At 49.7% G+C, this 22,279-nt stretch overlaps 2 protein-coding genes across 2 annotated transcripts in view; one reads left to right on the forward strand and one right to left on the reverse strand.

Moving 5' to 3' along the window:
- Positions 1–22,279, forward strand: part of cog6 (component of oligomeric golgi complex 6) — a 34,991-nt gene that overhangs the window by 1,890 nt on the left and 10,822 nt on the right. Inside the window, exons 2-4 of the mRNA XM_085915753.1 lie at positions 32–120; positions 1,197–1,267; positions 2,252–2,391. The gene's annotated coding sequence lies outside the window, so the exon portion shown is untranslated. The remainder of the gene's footprint in view (positions 1–31; positions 121–1,196; positions 1,268–2,251; positions 2,392–22,279) is intronic.
- LOC147053942 (LHFPL tetraspan subfamily member 6 protein) lies at positions 670–22,149 on the reverse strand. The gene is made up of 4 exons (XM_085915757.1): positions 21,926–22,149; positions 20,698–21,219; positions 2,269–2,367; positions 670–1,959 (listed from the first exon to the last, which is right to left on the reverse strand). The coding sequence occupies exons 2-4, from the start codon at positions 21,080–21,082 to the stop codon at positions 1,841–1,843; spliced, it is 603 nt and encodes a 200-aa protein (XP_085771883.1). The 5' UTR covers positions 21,083–21,219; positions 21,926–22,149; the 3' UTR covers positions 670–1,840.

Here is a 22,279-nt window from a genome sequence, read left to right on the forward strand (position 1 = left end):
CTGACTTTTGCCCTTTCCTTCCTCCGCTAAGCATCTTGGAGGAGCAGCTGTGCACGCCTGTACCCGGCCGGCCTTTTGGACTTCTCTTAAGTGCCTGCTCTCCGCGTACATACACAAAAGGTATAGTCATCGTTTTTTTCCGAGCTCCGCCCACTGCACGAGACATCCCCTCGAAACTGGCTAATAAAATCTTCTCGGGGCGTGCTATCATTTTTTAGACACAAACATGCCTGAGAATGTGTCCTATTTGTCCTTTTGAAGGCACCCTCAAAGTGCGGAAGCCGTGCTGATGAAGGCGTCCGCCGGTGAACAACCGAGACGTGATTTGTATCCGGGTGGCTCATTGTGAGGAAAGTGGCATGCTAAGCGGATGTAAATGAGCTAGCTGACTTTGCAGCGGGAGCTCTCGAGTGCCGACACGTGTCTAAAAATAGGCAGTAAGCATCGCAGGTCAAAAGGCAAATAAATGGGAGTGAAGGTCGCGGGATGGAGCGCGTCGATAAAAGTTATTCTGAGCGCGTCCGCCTGTCCTTATCCTCCTTATCGATTGGAAAGGGGAGGGAAGAGGATTCGGAGGTCATGGGAAAAAAAGCTTTTTAGGAATGCGAGCTGCAACAAACCGCGCAGGGCGAGGCGAGGCGAGGCAAGGCAAGGCAAGGTTTTCCATAAACATTTATTTACAAATCATTTGAGGCGTGAATACAAAACAAAACAACACGTGCCATGATGATAAAAGTAGGTACGTGATCATACACAACATAGAAGATATCTATTTTTTATTGCATTTCGGGCCGTTAAGCCTGTTAACAATGAGACAGGTGAGGAAGAACACTTCACGTTATATTGAAGTGGGAAATCACATTGTTACGCAAGTCTTCATCACAGCACACAATAACATCAACAGGTTGAAGAGAAAGACTAGGGGTTCCATAAATCAAGCATCACAAATAGCTGCGTGTGCAGCTAGCACATCCAATGCGTGAAATTTCCCGATGAACCTCAAATGCGCTCTGACCTTTGACCTTCTTGAAAGGTTGGAACGCCCAGCTGCTCTCTAACAAGGATGGATTCACCACAGGTGTTCCGACGAGTCCTCAGACTCCCGCTGCCGTTTTCCAAAGATGTCACACGTCCGTCGCGTGGATGCCAAATCCTTGAAAAAATGCGGCAACCCTAGAAAGTGCCTCCGTCTGCAGGTCACAACAGAGACGCAATGGAAGACTCGTGGAAAAGCGGACATCCTTGGAAAGTGTTCCATCCTGACCCGGTAGGTAAGAATTGAGCTTTTCAGCTCCTTGGCGTACTGAAACATTGAACAATTGAAAAATGTCCATTTGCTCAAATCAGGTCGAAGGCTGAAATGTAGGTACAGTCAACCACCTCCACTCAAATCATCAGCATTTTTTTTTGCAAGCAATCAGTGCGTCATCATTCCTACACGTTCCACAAGAGGACGCCAAAAGACTTTTTTCCTATTAGACAAGACAAGAGCCTGACCAAATGAAGTTTTCCGAGGGGACCGACATGCCTCCAGATGACACCAAAGCCATCTTTTCAAATTTGTGTCTGAACAAAAATAGCAGATAACACAGGATAAAAAAAAAAAAAAAATAGAGGATTTGCCAATATGCGGTGGTTCACTGTACGCCTTCCTTCCTTCCTTCCTTCCTTCCTTCCTTCCTTCCTTCCTTCCTTCCTTCCTTCCTTCCTTCCTTCCTTCCTTCCTTCCTTCCTTCCTTCCTTCCTTCCTTTTTTTTTTTAGCAGTGTTGTTTGTGTGTGTGCTGCATTATGAAAGAGTTTTTCCCTCGCCGTACACCGCCGTCAGAGCTCCTCCGACCTTCAGTACGGGTATTGCTTCTGCTTCTTGCCGGCGAAACACGACAACCAGGCGCACAGCAGCATGGCGCCCGCCGCCCCGGCCCCCGTACAGTAATATGCCCAGCCGATCTGGCAGGAGCCTACAAAGAAAAATAGAAATCAACGTAGGCGCTGATGAGCAGGTGGTGTGACGCTGCTGTTGAGGTTATTTGCAGCCTTGGAGATGTTCTCAACGCTTTGGGCGCCAAACATGCTTGTGAGAGAGAGAGCGTGCTAACAAGCTTGTCACGTATGAGAATGCAACCGTACGTGAAATCATATGCTAATTTGATTGCGCTTCTTTGGAAAATGTCATGGAGAAAATCTCTCATTTTCTTTTTTGGCTGCCATCTTGGATTCAGTTCAAATACTGAAGTATTTTATTTTTTTTAGCGATTTCATCATCTCACCGAGCTGAAACTGGTCTGAGCTGTTGCTGCACGTCTGTTGCACTTCCTCGCTGTCCCATCCGAGCGGGTAGAGCGCACAGCCGGATCCGATGAGCAGGCCTGCCAGACCAGAGGAGGCCACAGGTTAGTGATGATGACCGGGAAAGACAAAAAAAATACTGTAGACAGTAATCCCCCCGCTATGATCCCATTTTATCATCTCTCAAAGTCGTTTTACAACTTTACCCTTAAAATTCGATGATTAAAACAAAATACACAGGAAGTGCACATGGACCGTGTTCCCCCGCCCGCCGCAAGAGTCGCTTTGAATGTCATATTGCCACAGCGTGCCGAGCGGCACTGGAAAAGATGTGGTGAAGAAGAAGAAGAAGAAGAGGCAGACTTGGTCCCCTAATGAGCTCTAGTCTTGTCAGTGTGTGTTTTGAATGACAAACATTGATGCTAATTCTCCAGACATGTGAGCGTTAGGCTAGCGGACCTTCATTCCGTTGCTCTTTTGAATATCCAATGTGTCTTGGAGGTGAAATCATGACTAGCGAATAACAGGGGATTATTAGAATCACACGTCCAGGTGCGTAGCAAAGTCCTCGCTAGCGGATGTTTCTTCATATATTTATAAATTTGGCCGTAACGAGCGAGCGAGGGAGGCGCGGCGGAGCCTCAGCCGGTCTCCTGGGAGGCGTGCCCGAGTCCGCCTTCTCCACGTCTCGCTTTTGTGTTAGACTACAAATGCTCCACAACGTACACGACCTTCTTCTCAACTCTTGTTTATGGCCGTACAGAGGCTGAGAAATGCTAGACTGGCCTCAAATCAATGTTTTGACACTTATGAAGATGAGACAGTTTAAGTGTGTTTGAACATTCATTCATTCATTCATTCATTCATTCATTCATTCATTCATTCATTCATTTTCTGAACCGGTCGCCAGCCAATCGCAGGGCACACAGAGACGAACAACCATCCGCACACACACTCATACCTAGGGACAATTTAGAGTCTTCAATCGGCCTACCAAGCATGCAAATTGCACCAAATACATGGAGTTTACTGTACAAGCAATTCAAGTGAATTATTCATCATGAAACATGGATACAAAATAGTATACATATTTATATATCTCGAAAAAAAAAAAACGCTTATGTAATTCCAGCTCGGGATCAGAGAGGCTCAAAGGATTTTTCCCTCCATCCGTGACAACTTAACCGCTTCTCCTTCCCAAATATCAACTTTGAGCCAAGCATCATAGAAAAAATGACAGAGCGAGGGATTGGATGTAAATCCTTGTGCGAGCAGCCAACACATGCACTGAGGTGTTGTGGCGTTACATAACATTCTCAAACGTTGTTTTGATTCAAATTTGACACCGTAAAGAGTGAAAGTAGGCGCATAATGTATTCGCCATGAATATTTAACAATATCACGGATTCCCTTTCAAGTGCAACGCTGAGAGACACGGCGGCGGCGGCAGCGTGTCATCCAACTGTATTTTCTCCCTTCTCACCACAAGAAAGTGGAGCGTCGGTATATTCTAAGAAGAGCTTTTTTTTCTCTCTTGCTTTGATTTGAGCACGTAAAACAATCGAAAGGGTGCCACCCTTGCGTGCTTTCAACAGGAAGAGGCGAGACGTAATTTAAAAAAAAAAAAGGCGCCGAGCTTTGACCGTCTCGCACGCGGGCCAAACGTGACGCCTTCCGAGAAGGTCGAGCGCTGTGGCTTTCTTTGTTTACGGCTTCATTCTCTGTCAGCCTTTGCGCCTTCTGCGTCAGAGTCCCGCTCGGCTCGCCGTCGTCGTCACGGCATCCGCTCGTGGTCCGAGAAGGCCGACAAGTTCCCGTGAGATTGAGTTTGGATAGATCTCCGGCCTTAATGGCTTGTCTGAAAGCCGTGTCGTGCCGCGCCGCGTCGACTTCCATAAATGGAGTGGATCCCGTCCCGTCCCGTCCCGTCCCGCGTGCTGATCTTTCTTCATTTGCCTGGCATTTCATCAGCATCCACTCACTTTTCCGAGTTCATTGGCTCCTCCAGGCTTCTTTAATCCTCATCCTTTTATTTGGTTACCTGATGAAAAAGCCCTTTAACAGCCTGCTGTCTTTTTTTTGGTGTCAAGAAGCAAGAGATAATCCCTTTCAAGGTCACCAAGTGAACAAACAGGAAAAAAAACAAACCCCGATAGCCACTCCGATTGAACCGAATAACTATTGATCAGTCGTCATAAAGCAACTCACGTAACTGATCAATGAAATCACAAACTAAGCACTAACCTAAGACCTGACAAATGAATTCATCTAATCTATAAAGCTAACAACTCACGTAACTGATCGATGAAATCACAAACTAACTAAGCAACTAACCTAAGCCCTGACAAATGAATTCATCTAATCTATAACGCTAACAAAGTAGCTATTGATCTCGCTCAACAAGTCTCATTGGGCAAGCGTCCCCTCAAAAGTCGATGTGGCTCTGATTGTGTAACCGTCGAGCCCAGACACGTTTTCAAACGGCGCTTTGATTCTCGCGGGCATTTGGCTCGCGCTCGAATCAGCCCGGGCGTCGGCCCGTGTCGAGCGTAGCGTCGGCCGAGCCGCGGAGAGGCGTGAGCGTCGGATGGAAGGCCGAGCGGGGACAAGTTACGAGTACATCATCTCTGATTAAAGTGGAATGCCACATTTGACTGGCCCGCCATCCCAGGCATGTTCTATTGATCCGTTTCGGTGTCGACAAGCGTTCCGTCAAGCGCCGATCGCATCTGATCGGAGCGCTCGTTTGTCCGGGCCTCTAATGAATGCGGACGGGAGTCGAAAAAAACCTTTTCTCCTTCATTAGGCCGTCGTTAAACAGAAAGCCGAGTTCTTTTTGCCAGGAGCACTGAAAGTCATCCATTTTCAACATCATAGTTACATGCGAGCCAAATGATCGGAAATCATCCGTCTCTCTCCCTATGAAATAGATGTCGTCACGCTTTGCATCGATTGAATGGCCCTGCTGCCTCCTTTGGCCGTTTGGGGGCAGTATAAGACTTGACGCGCATTGCCGTACTCTGAGCTCATCTCGGCTCCGTACAGAGGATCAAGAATATGTGATGACTGTGAGAGCCTTTTTGTAGACTGTCTGAATGTGTTGCGGCTATGCTTAGATTCAAATATCACTTGCTTAATTGCTTAGAAATGCTTCTCCCGTGGTGTGACAGCATTAAACGGCTAGGCCGTTTGTTTTCAAGGTCCACTTGCGTTCGTTTTTCCACTGACCTCGCTCGGGCGGCCGTGTCTCCTGAGAGTTCATGGTTGCCAATTGGATGCTGTCCACATTCCTTTCCCAAAGACGTGCAGTTAAGTAAGCAGAACTAGAGAAATTCCTTTGCCAGCTGTCGGCGGCGGAATCGGAAACATGAACAAGGAGCAAAAGAGGCGCGAGGAGCCACGCTTACGCTGCCTTTCATGACATGGAGCGTACCCCAAAACAGGCTGCCCCGTGTTTGTCCGTAAAAGGCGAGCGCTTCCCCAATCTCGGGAGATAAGACGAATGAAAGCCACGACCACTTTTCGCACCCAAAGATGTGGTGAATATTTGAATGTCCTGTTTGCAGACATCAAAACGCAACGGTGACAGCGTTGCGACGGGAGCGTGCAAATTTCCACGCCGGCCGGGCGCTTGGGGGATCCTTCTACCGGTGTACAAAGTAACGCGCGTTTGTTTTGGAGTCGCTTGACTTCCGAGTGGTGCGTTCGCTTCGCAGGCGCACTAGCGAATGGCGCACTAGCGAATGGCGCACTAGCTAATGGCACGCTAGCTAATGGCGGGGTTGTTTGAAAAGACAACGCAATATTCCCTCAACACCCAAGGCGAGGAGCTTGCTTGCTTGTTTTTACATACGTTTGAAGCCACTAAAGGAGAAATGACACAACATTTCAAGCAAGTTGAGTCAAGTCTTTGCTCGGGTTAGGCGAGTCATATCAATTTGTACAAAAGTTTTTCCTCTGTAGCTAGTCTTGCTATGTTAGCTTTTGATTTTTGACCTCTGAGCTAGCCTGCTAAATTAGCCATGGCCTCTTATTCAGTGTGCGAAGGCTATGATGTCGTTTTTCATGTGGCGTTGGAGTCGTGCAGCTATTCCGACCCCCACAAAAGAAAGAAAAAAGCCCATATCCGTAACATGTAAGGTAATCCAAGAGGAACACGATAGGGGAGCACAAAAGGAGAACCCGGCCGGGCATGACCCGACGTGTGCGAGCGAGTGTGCTTGACATCTGGCAATGTATCGAGCGGCTGCTCCCTAATCATATGTCGTATCTGCGTAGGCGCGGATGAAAAGCGCTTTTTGCTTGGGCAAACGGGAAAGGAACTGCAATTGCGCCTTTATTCATTGTTGTTGACGCTGAAAAGGAGGAAAACAAATGCCATTGTGTCATTTTAATTACTTTGGACGTGCGAGTGAGTTGATTTATTTGGAGCTGTCAGGTGGCACCCTTTGAATACAGAAAACAAATGCATGAAAAATCTGGCCTCATTCCTTTTCAGCAGTGCTTGTACTCATTAGGATCCCATGTGTTTGTTGACCGGCACGCGACAGAACACCTTTCTCACAAATCATGTCCAACAATTGGGACAACGTTGCCGTCGTGGCGAATGCCCCCTGGTTCGCACCTGAACGTGACCCTCGCTCCCTGGGGCGATATGTTCCTCTCATGATCACGATTACAGGCTGCCAAGTTCTGATAGACACGTTTGTCAAAGCGCTACAAGCCTGGAGGCAGAGCAGCAAAAATTCAATCCAAAAGCAGCAGGAAGAGCGTGACCAATGTAAAAGGAGTTAAACAGGCAACGCCCCGGATTGTTTGAGATGAATCTCTGCTCGTTCTATTATCCCCCGAACCTCGGGGAAAATCCAGTCGAGCAGCTGCGGAGCGGCGCACAATGTCCTAATCGGGGAAGAATTTTTTCATAAAAGAGCCGTTTTGGGCCAATGATACTTGAGAGAGTACAGATGGAACACGGCCGCCCACATACATATGGCTTCCATGAAGGAAGAAAGAAAATCTACATTCCTGTCGCTCACCATCCACCATATCAGAAATGAAATGAAATCAAATCAACTGCCAACTGTTTGCAGCTAAGCCTGGCCGAATTGGTCTTAGAAGATATCTTCTTGTTGTCGAGGAAGTATCTTAATGTGAATTGAGACAAGCAAGCCCAAGTTCTGTGGGCACGTAATATCGCAAATTAGGTTCATGTCCCGCCGACCGCCACCAGGGCAGTGTATTACGAGAGGTTTGGGCAAATAAACCGTTATTTCACAAAGTTAGCAGTTTGAGTAATGGCCAAAAGAATGCGAATAATAAGTTCACTTGAATATGGCTGCATTTTCGTCATGTCTTTTTCTACCGTCGCTGACTCGGACATAAATTCAGCGTGCCCAATGCAATTTTGATGATTCACGAGCCTTCCCCATAAACCTTCCGCTTTATTACGCCGCATCCGAGAAAGAAGCGGGCCAAACTGTACCTTACAAATAAAGTCAATTTGCACAGGATTAGTATGTATTACCCGTTCCGACTCAACCGACACGGCGGCGGCGGCGGCCAGTCGTTTGCGGCGCACTTCCACTTTTAAATTTGCAGACGGAGCAGACTCTTGTCAGGATGAGAAGAATCAACAATCTAACTCAATTAGGCAAAATGCCCCCCCCCCCCTCCCTCCCGTTTTATGAATGAAAAAGTAGCTTGATGACAATTCATCAGTATTCATGACCGTGAAGGCGTCTGCGGCTCCAAATGAGAGATAAAACACAGTTACGCTGCAATGGCGTTAAATTCGGAAACGTGTTGCCGTGAAAAATGGCAAAATGAACTTGAAGCTGCTGATGTGCTAGAAAGTAGCACTTTGCACACAAAGGCTGCATTTTACACGCCTTGGGTCCAAGTGGCCACTTCTCCTTTGTCGCCCGCCATCCCATTTTGGTCACTTTTCTCTTATGCTCATTTGTATTGCAGATTTTTTTTTTCCTCCATAACAGATGTATGAAGCAATCAGCATGAGAAAAAGTATCAATGTTAATGATGCCGATGCTAATCCTCTGACTGTGAGCTGCGCGAAGGCCCCCGCAAGCAAGGGTCATTCCCCTAGACTCTGATTGATTGAGCTGTAAAGAAGGTGTCCGTGGACTCGGATAAAAAAAAAAAAAAACTGAGCCCGTTGAGCCGAGATGAATGTCACGGCGTACGACCTCGGGCTAGCGGTGCTGAAAGATTTACACGATGTGAGCAGGATCAACGGCACCTCGACGGCGGAGATAGATAGATAGATAGACGGGTCGGCCGGGTCCCAAACCTTTGCGAAAGGCGTGACAATTACAGTCGTGAAACGGAAATGGGACTGAAACTAGTCATTCATTCATTCATCCATCCTTGAGATTGACCTGTGAAAAGCAGCTAAACGAAGAAAGCAAAATAGGAGCAGAACAACAAGAAAGTTTTGGGGGAATCATTGACGTGAGCTGACATCTAAATCTAAAAAAAAAAAGCATATGCCTATGTTCTCTGTTCCACATTCCTCGTTCGTATGCTGCCCCCCCCCCCTGCCCGGACTAAAGCTGCCTCATTAGTATTCTGCGAATTTATTAAGGAACAATAGCGGCTGTCTGGGAACACGGGAGCTCTTGATGGAGAGGTTGAGCCTTAGTAGGTCAAGGCCCCGCCTCCCTGGTCCATCAACCTAAAGCTGAAGGTCACCGCATCCTTGGCGGGGGTAGCCGTGTGAAGCTCGATTGTAAGACGGAGGGGCGGACGGATCGGACGGACGGACGGAGGGACGGCTTTGTGTCAGGCGCCGCCGCCGCTTGACTTTCAGCCACAATTCACTGAGCAAACAGGAGCTTTTCCCTCCTCCTGGTGCGCTATAAAAAGATATAAATGGGATCAGACTTTGCCTGAAGACCATCCACCGTAAAAATGAGATGAATGAACGGGAGGAGGAGGGGCCCGGCTGGAAAAGCGCTAAACGCTCCCTACGCCAGAGAAGTGAGATTCGGTGCACCGGCCGGCCATGCATCACGGCACTTCAGCCAGATTAATAGAAACAAGAAAAGAAAGTCCAGCCTGAACGATTCCAAGCAGTAAGTCACAGGGGAAGGGAAAATATTGCATTACGCCACTTGCTTGGAATTCCTGCCGCGGCTGGCGTTTCCTGCTGTGTTGAAAACTAACCAAGCACTGCACATTTAGCTCCAAACTAGACAATTCCGTGAAAAAATTGTCGGAATTTGATGAAGCTAGTCTCTTTTTGAAAAGCCAAGACTATTTGTCATTTTAGTCATGACACAAAGTCCATGCAAAATTCCCCTAACCCTAACCCTCAAGTTTGACACCGATGCTTTATCCTCTGTAAAAAGCATGTATCGATTTATTGCATTTCTATGTCGTACTCTACATCCATTTTCCATGTCTTTTTTTGGATCTATTTTTTTAAATAACTTGTAACCCGGGCGACGTGATGAGCGCATCCTCCATTTTACGCATCCTCCCAATTTCCTCTTCACGGCTGAGCGGAGATGCAGCCTACGCCGCTCGTGCAATCAAACTAATTACCAAGAAAGAAATATGACAATAAAGGAACGGCGGGCGGCGCTCTCACAAGCCGCAGCCCAGACACCGACGTTTGCGAGAGGCCATCTCCGTCACCACGTTCAAATAAGAATCAATCTTGACATTTCCATGTGGGTGTTAGTTTCATTCCTTAAAAGTGGCCATTTCCAACGAGTACATCCCAGTTGGGCCACCCAAGGAACTCTTCAGCCGAATCTGCAATTCCAACAGCGGGAAAGCGATATCTCGCCGACAATAGGCCGTATTCATGCAACGGGTCAAAAGGAGGTTGTTCCGGCCGGCGATGCGTATCTGTTTCATATCCACGTCGTCACAGCCGCCTTTTCCACCTCGTATTTGTTGACGCAGGTAGATGTGTCACGCGCCGGGCGGGGAATGCGTGAGGGAGATAAGGCGGAGAGGTTTACGGCGACGGCGGCGGCGCTGGCTGGGATTAGGCGTTACCCGCAGGGCTGCAGATGGCACACAAATCCTCAGCGTGCTGGCGGAAAGGTCACAAAATACAGCAGAGACACCTATTCCCCAGCCCATCATTGAGGGGGGATGGGGGGGGGGGGGGTCATCAATCCTCCGAGCACAAGCATTCTTTTCAGAGTCGACATGTGGCTAAATGTCAGAGGAGCTGACTTTTTATATGTCGCTCAAAGACTTTGCGGCAAGGCAAGTCGACAGGAGCCCGTCACTCCAACACTTCTCGAGTTACTTTTATTTCTGCTGCCGAGCGGACGGCAAAACGTCACTCTCGGGAAATGAAAACTTGCATCCGGGCGGCGATAAAATGCCAAACACCATCCATGGGCTCACTGAGATTAGCACGCATGCTACGGTGGCTGGCAAAGTGATGAATACAAATGCTTCATTCTGGTTCAAGTGACACAAATAGGTCATTATTCACCCCCCTGAACATTATGTAATGTTACGGCTGTCTTGTTTCCCGGGCTTCCTTTCCTGCCACCGTACGGCGCCCCCCCCCACCACCCCAGCCATCCCCATATGGCCAGGCCAACTCAGCACTACGACACGTTAGCCGTCCAAAAGCTACGGTGGAAAGGAGGAAGTCAAATATCATCCTAGTTGCGGATTGGCACATTTCAGCACTTTGCTACTGGCAGCTATCGGCCATATTTGCATTTGCGAATGAGAGAGTCATAAATTGGGATCAAGGAAGTGACGTGACGTAGTCTGGCTTGTTAATGGAGTGTCTTTGGTGCTTTGTCGTTTGTTTGTTTGTTTTTTTTGCTGAGTTGAGGAGCTCACTTGGCCAGGGGGACGAATGAAATGACATTATAAAGGCTTTTTTTTCCGTCCCGGTACCAAACGGGGACCGCAGACTGCTGCTCGGGGATCCCTGCGCCGTCGTCTTCTCGCAATCCATTATCAAAAAGAATTTGAAATTCTCCCGGAAGTTGGGAAGAAAGAGAAAGACGTCCGCAGGGAACGAGGCCGACAGCTGAAAAAGCAATCTGGGAGCAACCCGGGAGCCATTTGGAGACCAAAACAAAGAAAGGGAAAAAAAGAAAGAAACAAGCCCGCTGCTCGCCTCATTTCCCGTCAGGCTGGCTGAATATTTCAGGTGACAGTTGGCCGTGACCACCGTTAACGGGCGTTCACGTGAAAGACAGCAAGGCGAGTCGAGTGCAGCCCGCCGCGCTTTTACCAGCGGGCCTGAGCGATGTTGTTGGCCGTGCGCAAAAGACAAGCAAAACACATTGCCTGGGGGCTGGCGTGCATCGCAAGCGCTTCTCGGTTCATGTCAGGCTAGCGAGTATTGTCCCTCGCTTCAAAAACCCCCCCAAAAAGTGCATCATTGCCTATATGAATCATTTCAGACAGAGATTGGGATCCTTAACGACAACTTGAATAGCCACAAAGCACTTTAGCACCTAACGTAAGCCTAAGACTGAATCTCATTTCTAAAATGGAAGGCAACATTTGATTCCTTCATGTTCCAAACCTATTTTGGAGAGAAACAGATGTCTGCAGCAGATGTCTGCAGCAGATGAAATATCTTCATTGATTGAAAGTGAAGCCAACTTGAAATGATTCACCCAAAATGCCGTGTGCCACAGTGCCAATTAGACATTTCATTTTTGCCGCCTTGCGTGGGCACATTAGGGCTGCGGACGTCTCCTTCATTTTCACACGCCATAATCTGGCAGCTGGGAAATGTTTGTTTGGAATATCCTTCACGGAGCAAGTGAGCATTAAATGTTTGCTTTCCTTCAGAAATGTTTCTTTTCCTGGATCGATCCATTGTTTGCCTAGTGGTGGGCGGGTCAAATAGCTGGCTAAATCATGGCACCAGGTGTCACCTGAGTTTGAATTTATTCATTTTATTTTCATTCATATGATTTCATATATTTAATTTAGGATTTATTTCATTTAGTCTTCTACTTAGTATTCATAATTCCAGAGTAAATATCTATTTTCCAAAATGACAGAGACGATATGAAACATTTGGGGGCGGGCCGTAACTTTTGGGGTCGTAGCGGAGCGCTGCAGATTTACTCCAAACGCGAAGGAAGGCCTTCCAAACACTGGGGCGACAAAAAAACAATAAAAACAGTTTGCAAGTTGCAGCGTGCGCTGGGCCCAAGTGAGCCAGCCAGCCAGCACTTATGCGGCGGCAAGTCGAGAACAAATGCTGGCTGGAGAGAGATGGGACATGACTGGACTCGGCATCAGTTGAATTAGACCACTCCTGAAAACTTGGTCAACACGGCATTGTGGTCGAATTTGGGGATTGGACAGCTTGGCTCCAACACGCCACGGGGGCCTGGCCCAAAGCCCGGCCGACTGGCCGGGCGTGAGTGAGTGAGTGACAGCTGCCGCTCCAGCTCAGCCCATGCGCAGCGTTCATCTTCTGACTGATTGTGCAGGAAGGAACACGCGTGTACTACGCGCGGTGATTGATAGCGGAGGCCCGGCCCGGCCCGGCCCGTGAGACTGATTACAACTTGTAATGTGTCGCTGATAAAACAGCAGACGGTGATGAATGGAAGGGCCCCCCGCCCCGAGGGAGCCCTGAGACTTCCATTACACGTCTGATTAGCGTCTGCCGCTTTGCCACGTCTTAATTGATCCTCTGAGGAAAGCCCGTCTTGAAGGCTTCACGCTCAATGTCCGAGTGGGAATGCAAAGAATGGAGACCGCGACGGCGTGCAGCCGTCGGTCCGCTTGTTTTTGTCGTTCTCGCCAGAGCAACCTGATTTCGGAATCTTTTTCTGTGTTTGCGCGCGTGTTATCTCCGCCGGGCTCGACCGGCCTTCATATTCAGTCGATGGCGAATTCGATAGCCAAGCGTGTCTATCGGCTCGGTTTATAATGCGGTGCTGGAAGCCAGCCATTCTTTCCCCATCCCTCCCCCTATTCCCAAGCCATCAACACTGGTGGCAGCAGAGTTTCCAAGTCTAGCAGTTGCTGGTGGTTTTGGGGTGACAAGCTGAAAAAACATCTTTAACTTTCACCAGGCCAGAAAGAATGTCCACACACACACACACACACACAGTTGTGGTGACAATGTGCAGCTGTGAATGGTCAAAGGCATTTTGTGATTATGACCTCACGATCCCGTTTGCAAGCTAGAACATCAATAACAGCCACTAATGGCAGGCCAAGTGCTCTTCCGCCTCTCTTGGCCATTACTGATATGAAATCCAATGCTATTCGCCTCATGCTAATACATGTCGATGCAGAGTGAGAGCAGCTAGCTCCTTCTAACTGAAATGAATGTTGCATCTGCTCTTCTTCTTTGCTGAAGTTTGCTAAAGCTGTGTTTGACTTCCTTTGGGAGGGAGGGAGGGAGGGAGGGAGGGAGGAACAAACAAAAGGGCAGCACGGTCGCAGGCGACACGTCCTCCGCTTTGCCACAATCGGAAGACTTTCCACGTGGACTCGCCAGAACAAACGTCTCCACCGTCTTAACAACGGGGCGGCAAACGTCCCTTTGGTGGGTCCGGTTAAAATGTGTGTTGAGAGTGACTCAAAATGGCAATGTCATTGATTTCCATTATTTCTTCATGTGAGTTGATAGAGACTATTTCTTGATACATACAAAGATCTCTCAAATGTTTGTCACCCTCAAAAATGGGCTAGGCACGCCTATGCGTGTACTGTTTTTTTTTTTTCTTTTCTTTGTGTCCTTTGCCATAAAAAAATGAATTCCTAATCCCAATGGGCGGGCAGCAATTAAGGAAAGCTGCGTCAACATATCATCCATGGTCTTCATCTCTAGCATAATTATCTCGCCGTTAGACCTTGAGCTGCGAAGGTAACACCTATCCAAGGGCGCTGTCGGCGCAGCCCGCTGAGTCTCACGCCGGCTCGGCTCGGCTCGGCTCGGCTCGGACGTCCATCTGGGGCCGTTACTAATGTAGACTTTGATGGCCATGAATTTTAATGCATTTTAATATTCTGGTTTTCTTATTTTGCAGAAATTTTGCTCCAGTATGTTACACAGTGCTAAAATTGAATACAAACCAAACATAACCATCATGTAGAAACGTTAAATATACAGTGAGAATTTGATGAAAATATGTACTGATCCTGGCTACAGCTCATTTATAAAACATAATACACTTCATGATGTCCTAAATGAGTTAGTTCCAAATTGAGCATCATTTTGAACTTGAGCCCTAGTACTGGATTGCCTTCCATGGTGAGCAGTATAAATAAAACACATCTTAAAAATCCTGTTATAGGCTCACATGATGGCCCCTCACTGTTGAAGTAATGAACAAAAATCCAGCAGCAGTAGTAGCACCACCACCACCTCCTCCTCCTCAATGGACCTCCATTGTGCTATGGCATGTCAACTGTGATCCACGTCTAATCCACCAAGCCAATAGCGAGGTCCCCGCAGGGAGCCCCCAGACATCCGTCTTCGAGACAGGCCCGCGGCCGGGCGGGGGTTTGCTAGGCACAGCGGGCCATATGGCCACCAGGTGGGCCCCGGGTGGGCCCCGGGATGTTTAGTGACCATAGCTTCAACATGTTTTGAGTGCCTCCATTTACGGCTCTTCAAGTAACAAGCCACCATTTTGTGGATTACTGACAAAGAATATGACCATAGTCAAGCGAATTCCAGAAAACCAGAATACAACCAAATGAAGAAATTCCATCATCCAACCCAAAGTTGCAGTGAGTCTGAAAATAAAAGCAACAATCTCTGGTCATCTATCTCAGCTGCTTGTCAGCTGTTGCTTGGAAGCCCTCAGGCTCACTGAACTCCAAAGCGGCTGGGCGACAGCTGTCGGCGCTTGTAGCCTGGGCCTACCTACGCACTATCCCGCGGCCACGCTCAGCTCAGCTGACGGCAACTGCTGGGATTTCTGACGGGAACCCTCAGCGGTATTTGGGGCGGCGATATCAGTCGCTCACTCGCAAAAGAGTCACAGGACCTTCCCTCGGGGCATTTTGATGACTCACAGAAAAGTCCGACCCAGCTGGTTCGCCAACGCCGCTATCTTCAGAACTTTCTTCTAAGGCCAAGTTAGAATCCGACAAGGCTCTTTTCCCGTTGAAACATTCGCAAAGTTGTTTGGACTAAATAAATAAAAAGAGTCTCTCGGAAAGGCGGCGTAGCCGGCGGCTCCGAGCTGAGGCTTTTCACTTTTAATTGCAACTGCAGGCAGCTGGCGAGCAGTCCGGCCTACTGATTATGTTTGGGATATACCAACACGGCCGTACGGCAGATGGCCAAACAAACGCTCGCTCCCGCAATCAGGTAGCAAGGTCGATTGGACATTTTTCTTTGCCGGTTTAAGCACGATTGCGGCCTACAGCAGCTCCTTCAAAATGGCCGTCGGCGTGCCGGTGACGGAAAGGCGTTAGTCCCTGGCATTGGCGTCCCACGCATACGCCGGCGAGCGATTGTGCGTGATTGTTATGCCACACGCAGCCTTGACATGCCGTACATAGCTGACAACTCAAGCCTAATTCTCGTCACTTGTTGCCTCTCATTTGCCAGGGAGCCTCGCGGGATTCAGCTTCCTTCATTTCTCCATTGATTTTTGCAAACACAAATAGTCTGAAAATGTTGCCCATTTGGTCTCAGCAGTCTTGATTTGTTTTTAGAGGGCCGCACTAACAACATACTTAAGCAAACAGATCTTCTGATTATAGATTAGGAGAACTTGTGGTGGAAATGATTTTGGCCTCGCGGCTTTTATTTCAATTTAGAATTGCTTCCTTCGCAGGCTCTCGAGGCAATCGATAGGTTGCGGGCGCCATTAAAACGCTGGCTGCGGTAGTCAAAAAAAAAAGAAGCTTTTATTCTTTCCGATGAATGGATTTCGTCGAAGGTGAAAAACGCAAAGCCGACAGATGGACGCTGCAGAAGCTTTGCAATGCCGTTAGCTAACCCGTGTCGTCCGCAAAAGATAAAGAAGTCGCCTTTCATCAGTTGGATCTCCCGCTCCCGCCAGAACATGCGATCTGATCTCAATGTGACAAAATGGAGCAACTCCGATTGCCGTGTTGATGAAAAATGTCACGGTGTCTCACTGCAGCTAGTTGTTTGTGTCACGTGCTCGTCGGAGAGCTCCAGATGTTTGGGAAACATTTTGCGTCACTTATGCATACTGGGGAAACTTGAGTAAACAAGATGAGGGCTATTTGACGGACTTTCTACTTCTTGCATCAACATCCGTGGCATCTGAAGCACAACAAGTCCATATTTGGCCTCGCTGAGCGCCGGCATGGTGTCCAAGGTCTGGTGTGCTGTTTATAGTCACGCTTGGTGCTTTCCAACCACAGCCTCCTTTGGATTTCCGGAGACGCCTATCGGCCGGCCTATTGTCGCCGTGCAGCAGCAGACGTGCAGCTCTCGCCGGCTCATCTCTGAGAAATCCTCCAGGCATGTCACAAAGCACAAGGCGGCGATTGTTTGGAGAATCCCGCGTGACAACATGACTCGCCGTCGAAAGAATCCGCTTCAGTAGGAGGTGGCGTGCGCTGACCACCGGAGGACCCCGGGGAAGGGCCGCCCTCCTTCTGGGTCGTGTGACGCAGAAAACCACATCCTATAATGGCCCACCCAGCTGCGAGGGAAAAGCAAAGGCGGAATATTGACAAGGATTGTCGCTAATGACATGATCCACGTCGGCGCCGACGTGTCTTTGATGCAGCTTCAAAGAAAAAGAATTGTCAGAGATGCTTCCGAGCTAAATATAGACTTCAGGATGTTGTTCAAGACAACAAAAAGCAGACCGGCATGAAATATAAATCCGTGCTGGAGAAAAGGAAGCGTGGGGGAAGGGCAAAGCAAGGCAGGGCCCCCGTCAAATAGCTCTACTCCAAATTCCCGGCATTCCTCGGGGCACGCTGCGAGGTAGCGGCCTCTCAGCGGCGGCGGCGGCAGCAGCAGCAGCAACGCCGGCCAACCGGCAGACTCCAAATTCCTCTTGGGCGCGCCACCGACAGGAATGTGAGAAAATCCCATCGTAGCCGGCCCGGAGAGTTGAACCTCGCAAGAAACAAATGAAAGCATCCTCCCTCGTGTTTGTCAATGGAGTGAGCCATTGGCACGACCTCAGCTGGCCATTCCGTTTAGCCGTAATCGAGCGTCAATTAATCCCAGCGTGTTTGAGGTCGGTCAGCGTATTTGCAAAAGCCGCTCAGCCCGTCTTCCATTTTGCCGGCCTGCTATTTGACCCCAGCAGAAAAGCAGCAGCCAGCCTCACATTCCGCCCCCGGCCCGGCCCGGCCGGCTAGAATTAACCGGAGCGGCGAGCCACACTGTAACATGGGGAACGATTACCGAGCGTGTGGAGCATCCCTACTGATTGAACGCTCAAACCTTTCATCTCCTTTGCTTGTAATGAGATCCCAAGAGCCAAGCTGCCCTGCCGTTGTTTCCAAACGACTGCAACGCAAACAGCGGGGGCTAGGCTAGCTAATATTTGCGCTTTAAAGGCCTCGTCCGTGTTTTGACGTGGCCCTGACTGGCTTTAGACGAGGAAACAAGCCTTCTGTCCTCATTCTTTCTGTTGGACACGAGCAAATCCCCGTCGTCGGCGGCCAGCTTTCCGCCCCGTTTCCCCGTCCGTCCGTCCGTCACTCTGTTGCTGTTTGCATGCGGGTGACTGGACTGAAGAGCAGCTGAATGTGAAATGCCGTGGCGTGGCGTTCCACGCGGGACCTGGCATTCCAGGATCGGGCAGAACTGTGCGCTGCCCGCCGGGGCCATCCGTTGTTTTCAAATCAAGCGGAGAGAGGAAATGTTCCAAAAAGGCTCCAGTTTGAAGTCCACTGGACCAGCTCGCTGGCTCTTTCCCTCTCATGGCTTTTTTTTCTTTCTTCCATCTCACGCCTGCACGGACGAAGACACCCAGCCCTGCCAGCCCTGATCTTAGCTCCATCCTGAAACTTTTCACGAGTCGTGTCAGAAGCGAGCTTCAAAGCAACCTTCTTCTTTCGAAAATGCCCTTTTTCTTTTCACAGTCAAGCTTGTCTTCGCAAAAGGTCAGCAGAGTGACAACGATGAGCTCTTTATCGGAAAGGACGTATGCGAGTTCGGGGGCGTCGAGTGCGAGCCAACTGGCGGCGCTCGCACGGAAACAAAGGACGGAGGCCGGCTGTGCGCCTTGAAAAATGGGACAACACGCCTGTCGGCGTGCCAAAGAGCCCTTGGCAACGCCAGTATGGAAGGCGCAATCTGTAGCGTGCTGACATGTCTTTTAAGTGGATGGATCAGATCCCAACACGTGACCCCGGGTGGCCGGGCGGGAATGTTTCTGCGGAGGCAGATGAAGTGAAAAGCTTGTGACTTGCCGCCTAACACGGCTGTCAACATGTGGAAAATGTTGAGCTCAATGTCACGCCACTGAGGACCAATAGGTTTCCCCTCTGCCCTCTTGAAATCTAAAATGGTCACCAAATGCGGCATGGGTCCGGCGCTCCTATTTTATCCCCAAAGCGTCACAAGGCAGAGGTCACGTGGGATTTAGTACACATTCAATGTCTCTAATCTATGATCTATAATCAATCCTCTCGATTTTCCCCTCTAAGCCCAAATTTACGGCGCGCACGTAAATACTTCTTTTTTTTGTTTTTGTTTTTGTGAAACCAGGCTGTGGGAAGCGACTGTCACCCAACTTCCTGTCTGCATTCTATCCTAGCCTGTCATTTGGGCTTCAAGGACGATGCGGCTGCCTGTTGCACGCCGCCTTGACACAACACAACACTTTTTTTTGTTTTTTGAAGTCCTAAAAGTCATTGGTGAGAGCTAAAAATACTTTGTGACGGCACTGATACCGATTTCCGGCTCACTGTACCCGAGTACACGCCTCCCCTCCCCAACAAAAAATGGGTGGATGTTTTCAAGCAAACTGGCGAAGCGCCGGCCGTCTGTTGCCTAAAGCCTTAATTCAAGCAATCCCCTCATCTTAGTTTATTTCTTATTTGTCTGAGTTCATAGTGTCGATCACGGGATGCAGTGCAATTCCTTTTCGTGAGTGGACTGGCACGTTCATCTTCATCATTATTATATCATTTATTGATTGTGGCTCCAGTTGGACCCTCCGCAATTGACATCTTGGTCAGCAGCTGTTGAGCGTGAGCTATTGCAATACATTTGCCAAGCTTGGCTCTGTAATACTTCCTGACAGTCCACTCAAGTTCAGTCATTGGAAACAAATGGAGAGTAGAAAGCCCAAAATGACACCATTAAAGAAGCCATAGGCAGTGTCCCCCAAAAAAAAAGATGAGAGCAGGCTCTGCAGGGAGAACCGCCAGCGCGTCCAAATCCCTAACAACCTAATCCAAGTCAGGAATCTTTTTTTAATTCCGTTATTGGAGTTTTGATCGGCGAGGCGGACGACAACATTGGCGACAATGGCTGCCATGCAAAAATCCCAAATGATTGTTTCTTTGACGCCACCCACGCAAACTGTCCCAGCGCCGTTCTCATGGCACGGAGCGTTCCAATGGCCACGGCGTCTGCAATGCCCACACAATGCCGGCCTTCCCGATTGTGTCACTTCCAATTAGCCCTAGTGAGACTTTTCAAAGATCTGAGCGACGCTTCAAACACAGCGCAACAACCACTTGGCCGCCGAGCATGACGGCGTTGAGGGGAAAAAAAATGGAGCAGCGTACTAACTATAAATAGCAAGTTGTGGGCTTGAAATGAGATTCTCTCACATGAAAGGCAGATTTCATTTTGTCTCCTCATCCCCCGCAAAGCCATTAGAATGAGCAAAAACAGTTACCATCATTGAAAAAGCTAAATCTAAATGCTATCAAAAGGAAAGCAAACTCCAGTTGGCCTTTGTTTTTATCTATGCCCATGTCAAATACATTGCAAGCACGTGTCTTCTAAAATGGGCCACGGCGGTCCTTATCCACCTCCCCGTCCGCACGCTCCGTCAAATCCGTCGGCAACCTGCCCGAGCCGAGCGGCGTGACGACCGCGGAATGCGAGCGGGCGACGCTGGCCCGCCCGCTTAATGAGAGGGCCGCCGCGTCCCAAAGGAGGCCGCAAAGCCTGGGCCCGAGAGCGCCCGGCCGCCCGGCCCTCACGGGCAGACGTAAACAAAAGCGCGGGCGCGCACCAGCCAGGGAGGGCGTTGATCAAAATGAAAGCAAAGGCAAAAAAAGCAAAGCCTTTTGTGGCTGGCCTGCCTTGGAAGGCACAGCGTGGGCTTCCTTCCTTCCTTCCTTCCTTGCCCCAGACGGCAGTCACGTGACACTTGTGGACACCACTTGAAGTCAAAGCAACATTTTGTAACATTGGCCAGCGTGTCCGCACAACACGCCAGCGACAAACACAGCCGCGCAACGTAAAGCCTCACACTTGATCAGTCGACACTTGTTTGGCGCTTACCTACCTCCCACAAACTGAATGCCCCCGGCCACCCGACCGATGGTACGCGAGATGAGCTCGGAGATGCAGCAGCCCATGAGCGCCGTCAGCGCCACCAGCAGGAGGAGGCCGCAGCCCACGCCCGTCACCACCGTGCAGATGCGCCACTCCAGGCTGGGGATGCCGTGGAAGGAGGCGTAGCGGCCGCACTGCTCCACCATGACGGTGGCCTGACGCTCCTCGTCGCGCACCGGGTACGAGCAGCGCCGGAAGGTCCCGAAAGACACGGCTTTGTCCATCTGCGTGCCCAGCAGCCAGTAGGGCATGAAGAAGCCCACGCAGGAGGCGGCGGCGCACAGCAGGGACAGCGACGCCCACACCACGCCGGCGCAGGTCAGACTGGACGCCATGACGCCGGGCCAATGGCGCTGGGAAGCGACTTGTGGGATGGAGCCCTCGAGAGAAGGGAGCGCCAGGTGTGGCGAGGCGGGGCGAAGCGAGGCGAAGCAAAGCGAGGCGTCTTCACCTCCTCGTCAGCTGCGGGACCCTGACGGCAAGAAGGCAAAAGAAGTTTAACATCTAGCTCGCGGGTCCTTCAGTTTGCAGACGCAACCACAAAGTGGCCTTCGGTGGACAGTGGACTTCCTTGAAACTGCTGGCAGGATTCCCCACGATTGAAGTGGGCTGTGAGCACTCACTCCCACAGCAGCGCAGCCCTCTCTCTCTCTGGCTCTCTCAGATACAAACTGAACAACATCATTTCTACCTTACCTCCGTGTAGTGACATCATTCACGAAACTAGAGGCCAACGTGTTAATCATTACAATTGTAAACTTTTTTTTCCCGTTCTTCTCCTCGGATAATGAATTGTAACGCTCCAATTATTGCGTGTGCGCAAGAAAGCTTGGAAAACTTGAATAGTGTGGCGTCTACTGGAACTACTGTCGCCAATGTGATCTTTTCGACACGGCCAAACAATCAAATGTGACTTGGAAGTGGCATAAAAAGACCGTGAGCGAGCAAGCGAGCGAGCGAGCAATGTCTGAAGCGGATGTTTGCTTGGCGGTGCCGCCGTCCGCACAAATGCATCCATGCATTCGTCCATCCATCCGTCCATCCATCCATCCATTCCCCTGCAGGAAAATGCTTCAGCGCTGACTTATCGCAGTGCTCACGCCGTCGGAATGTTAATAATGAAGAATATGAAATGACTACCGGGAGAGAAGAGAAGGGAAGGGAAGGGAAGGGCTTACATGTTGCGAGAGCTCCGGAATAAAGTGCGCCTCTCGCCAGCGGCTCCTTCTCAGCCGCGGACTCCAAGTGAACTGCGGTCCTTGGAAACTTTTTCCACAATCGGTGAAAAAAGAAAATTCCTTCAGATGGACGCGAGGAATCTCACAGGTCACCTCGTCCTCATTGATACGATGAGCGGGGGATCGATGGATTGACGCACGGCTGGCTGCGTGTTCGCGTGGAGAAAGACACCGGCCCGAGTGACAAATGCGCGGACGGAGCGAGCGGGCGGGAGGGCGAGCCTGCCCCTCTCTGGAGGTGACTGACTATCAATCACGCCAATCCCCACCCAGGGGCTGGACCCGCCGCTACTA

Source organism: Syngnathus leptorhynchus, chromosome 7 (genome assembly GCF_054491065.1).
Source record: "Syngnathus leptorhynchus isolate UIUO chromosome 7, UIUO_Slep, whole genome shotgun sequence".
Lineage (NCBI taxonomy): Eukaryota > Metazoa > Chordata > Actinopteri > Syngnathiformes > Syngnathidae > Syngnathus > Syngnathus leptorhynchus.

Bases quoted from the DNA above. Each gene is read 5' to 3' on its own strand.
- LOC147053942 (XM_085915757.1), bottom strand. From the start codon at position 21,082: ATGGCGTCCAGTCTGACCTGCGCCGGCGTGGTGTGGGCGTCGCTGTCC. The intron at 2,368-20,697 runs GTAGGTAAGCGC...CTGGTCTGGCAG, and splicing joins GGGCATTCAGTTTGTGGGAG to GCCTGCTCATCGGATCCGGC. The intron at 1,960-2,268 runs GTGAGATGATGA...TTTTCTTTGTAG, and splicing joins CTCAGACCAGTTTCAGCTCG to GCTCCTGCCAGATCGGCTGG.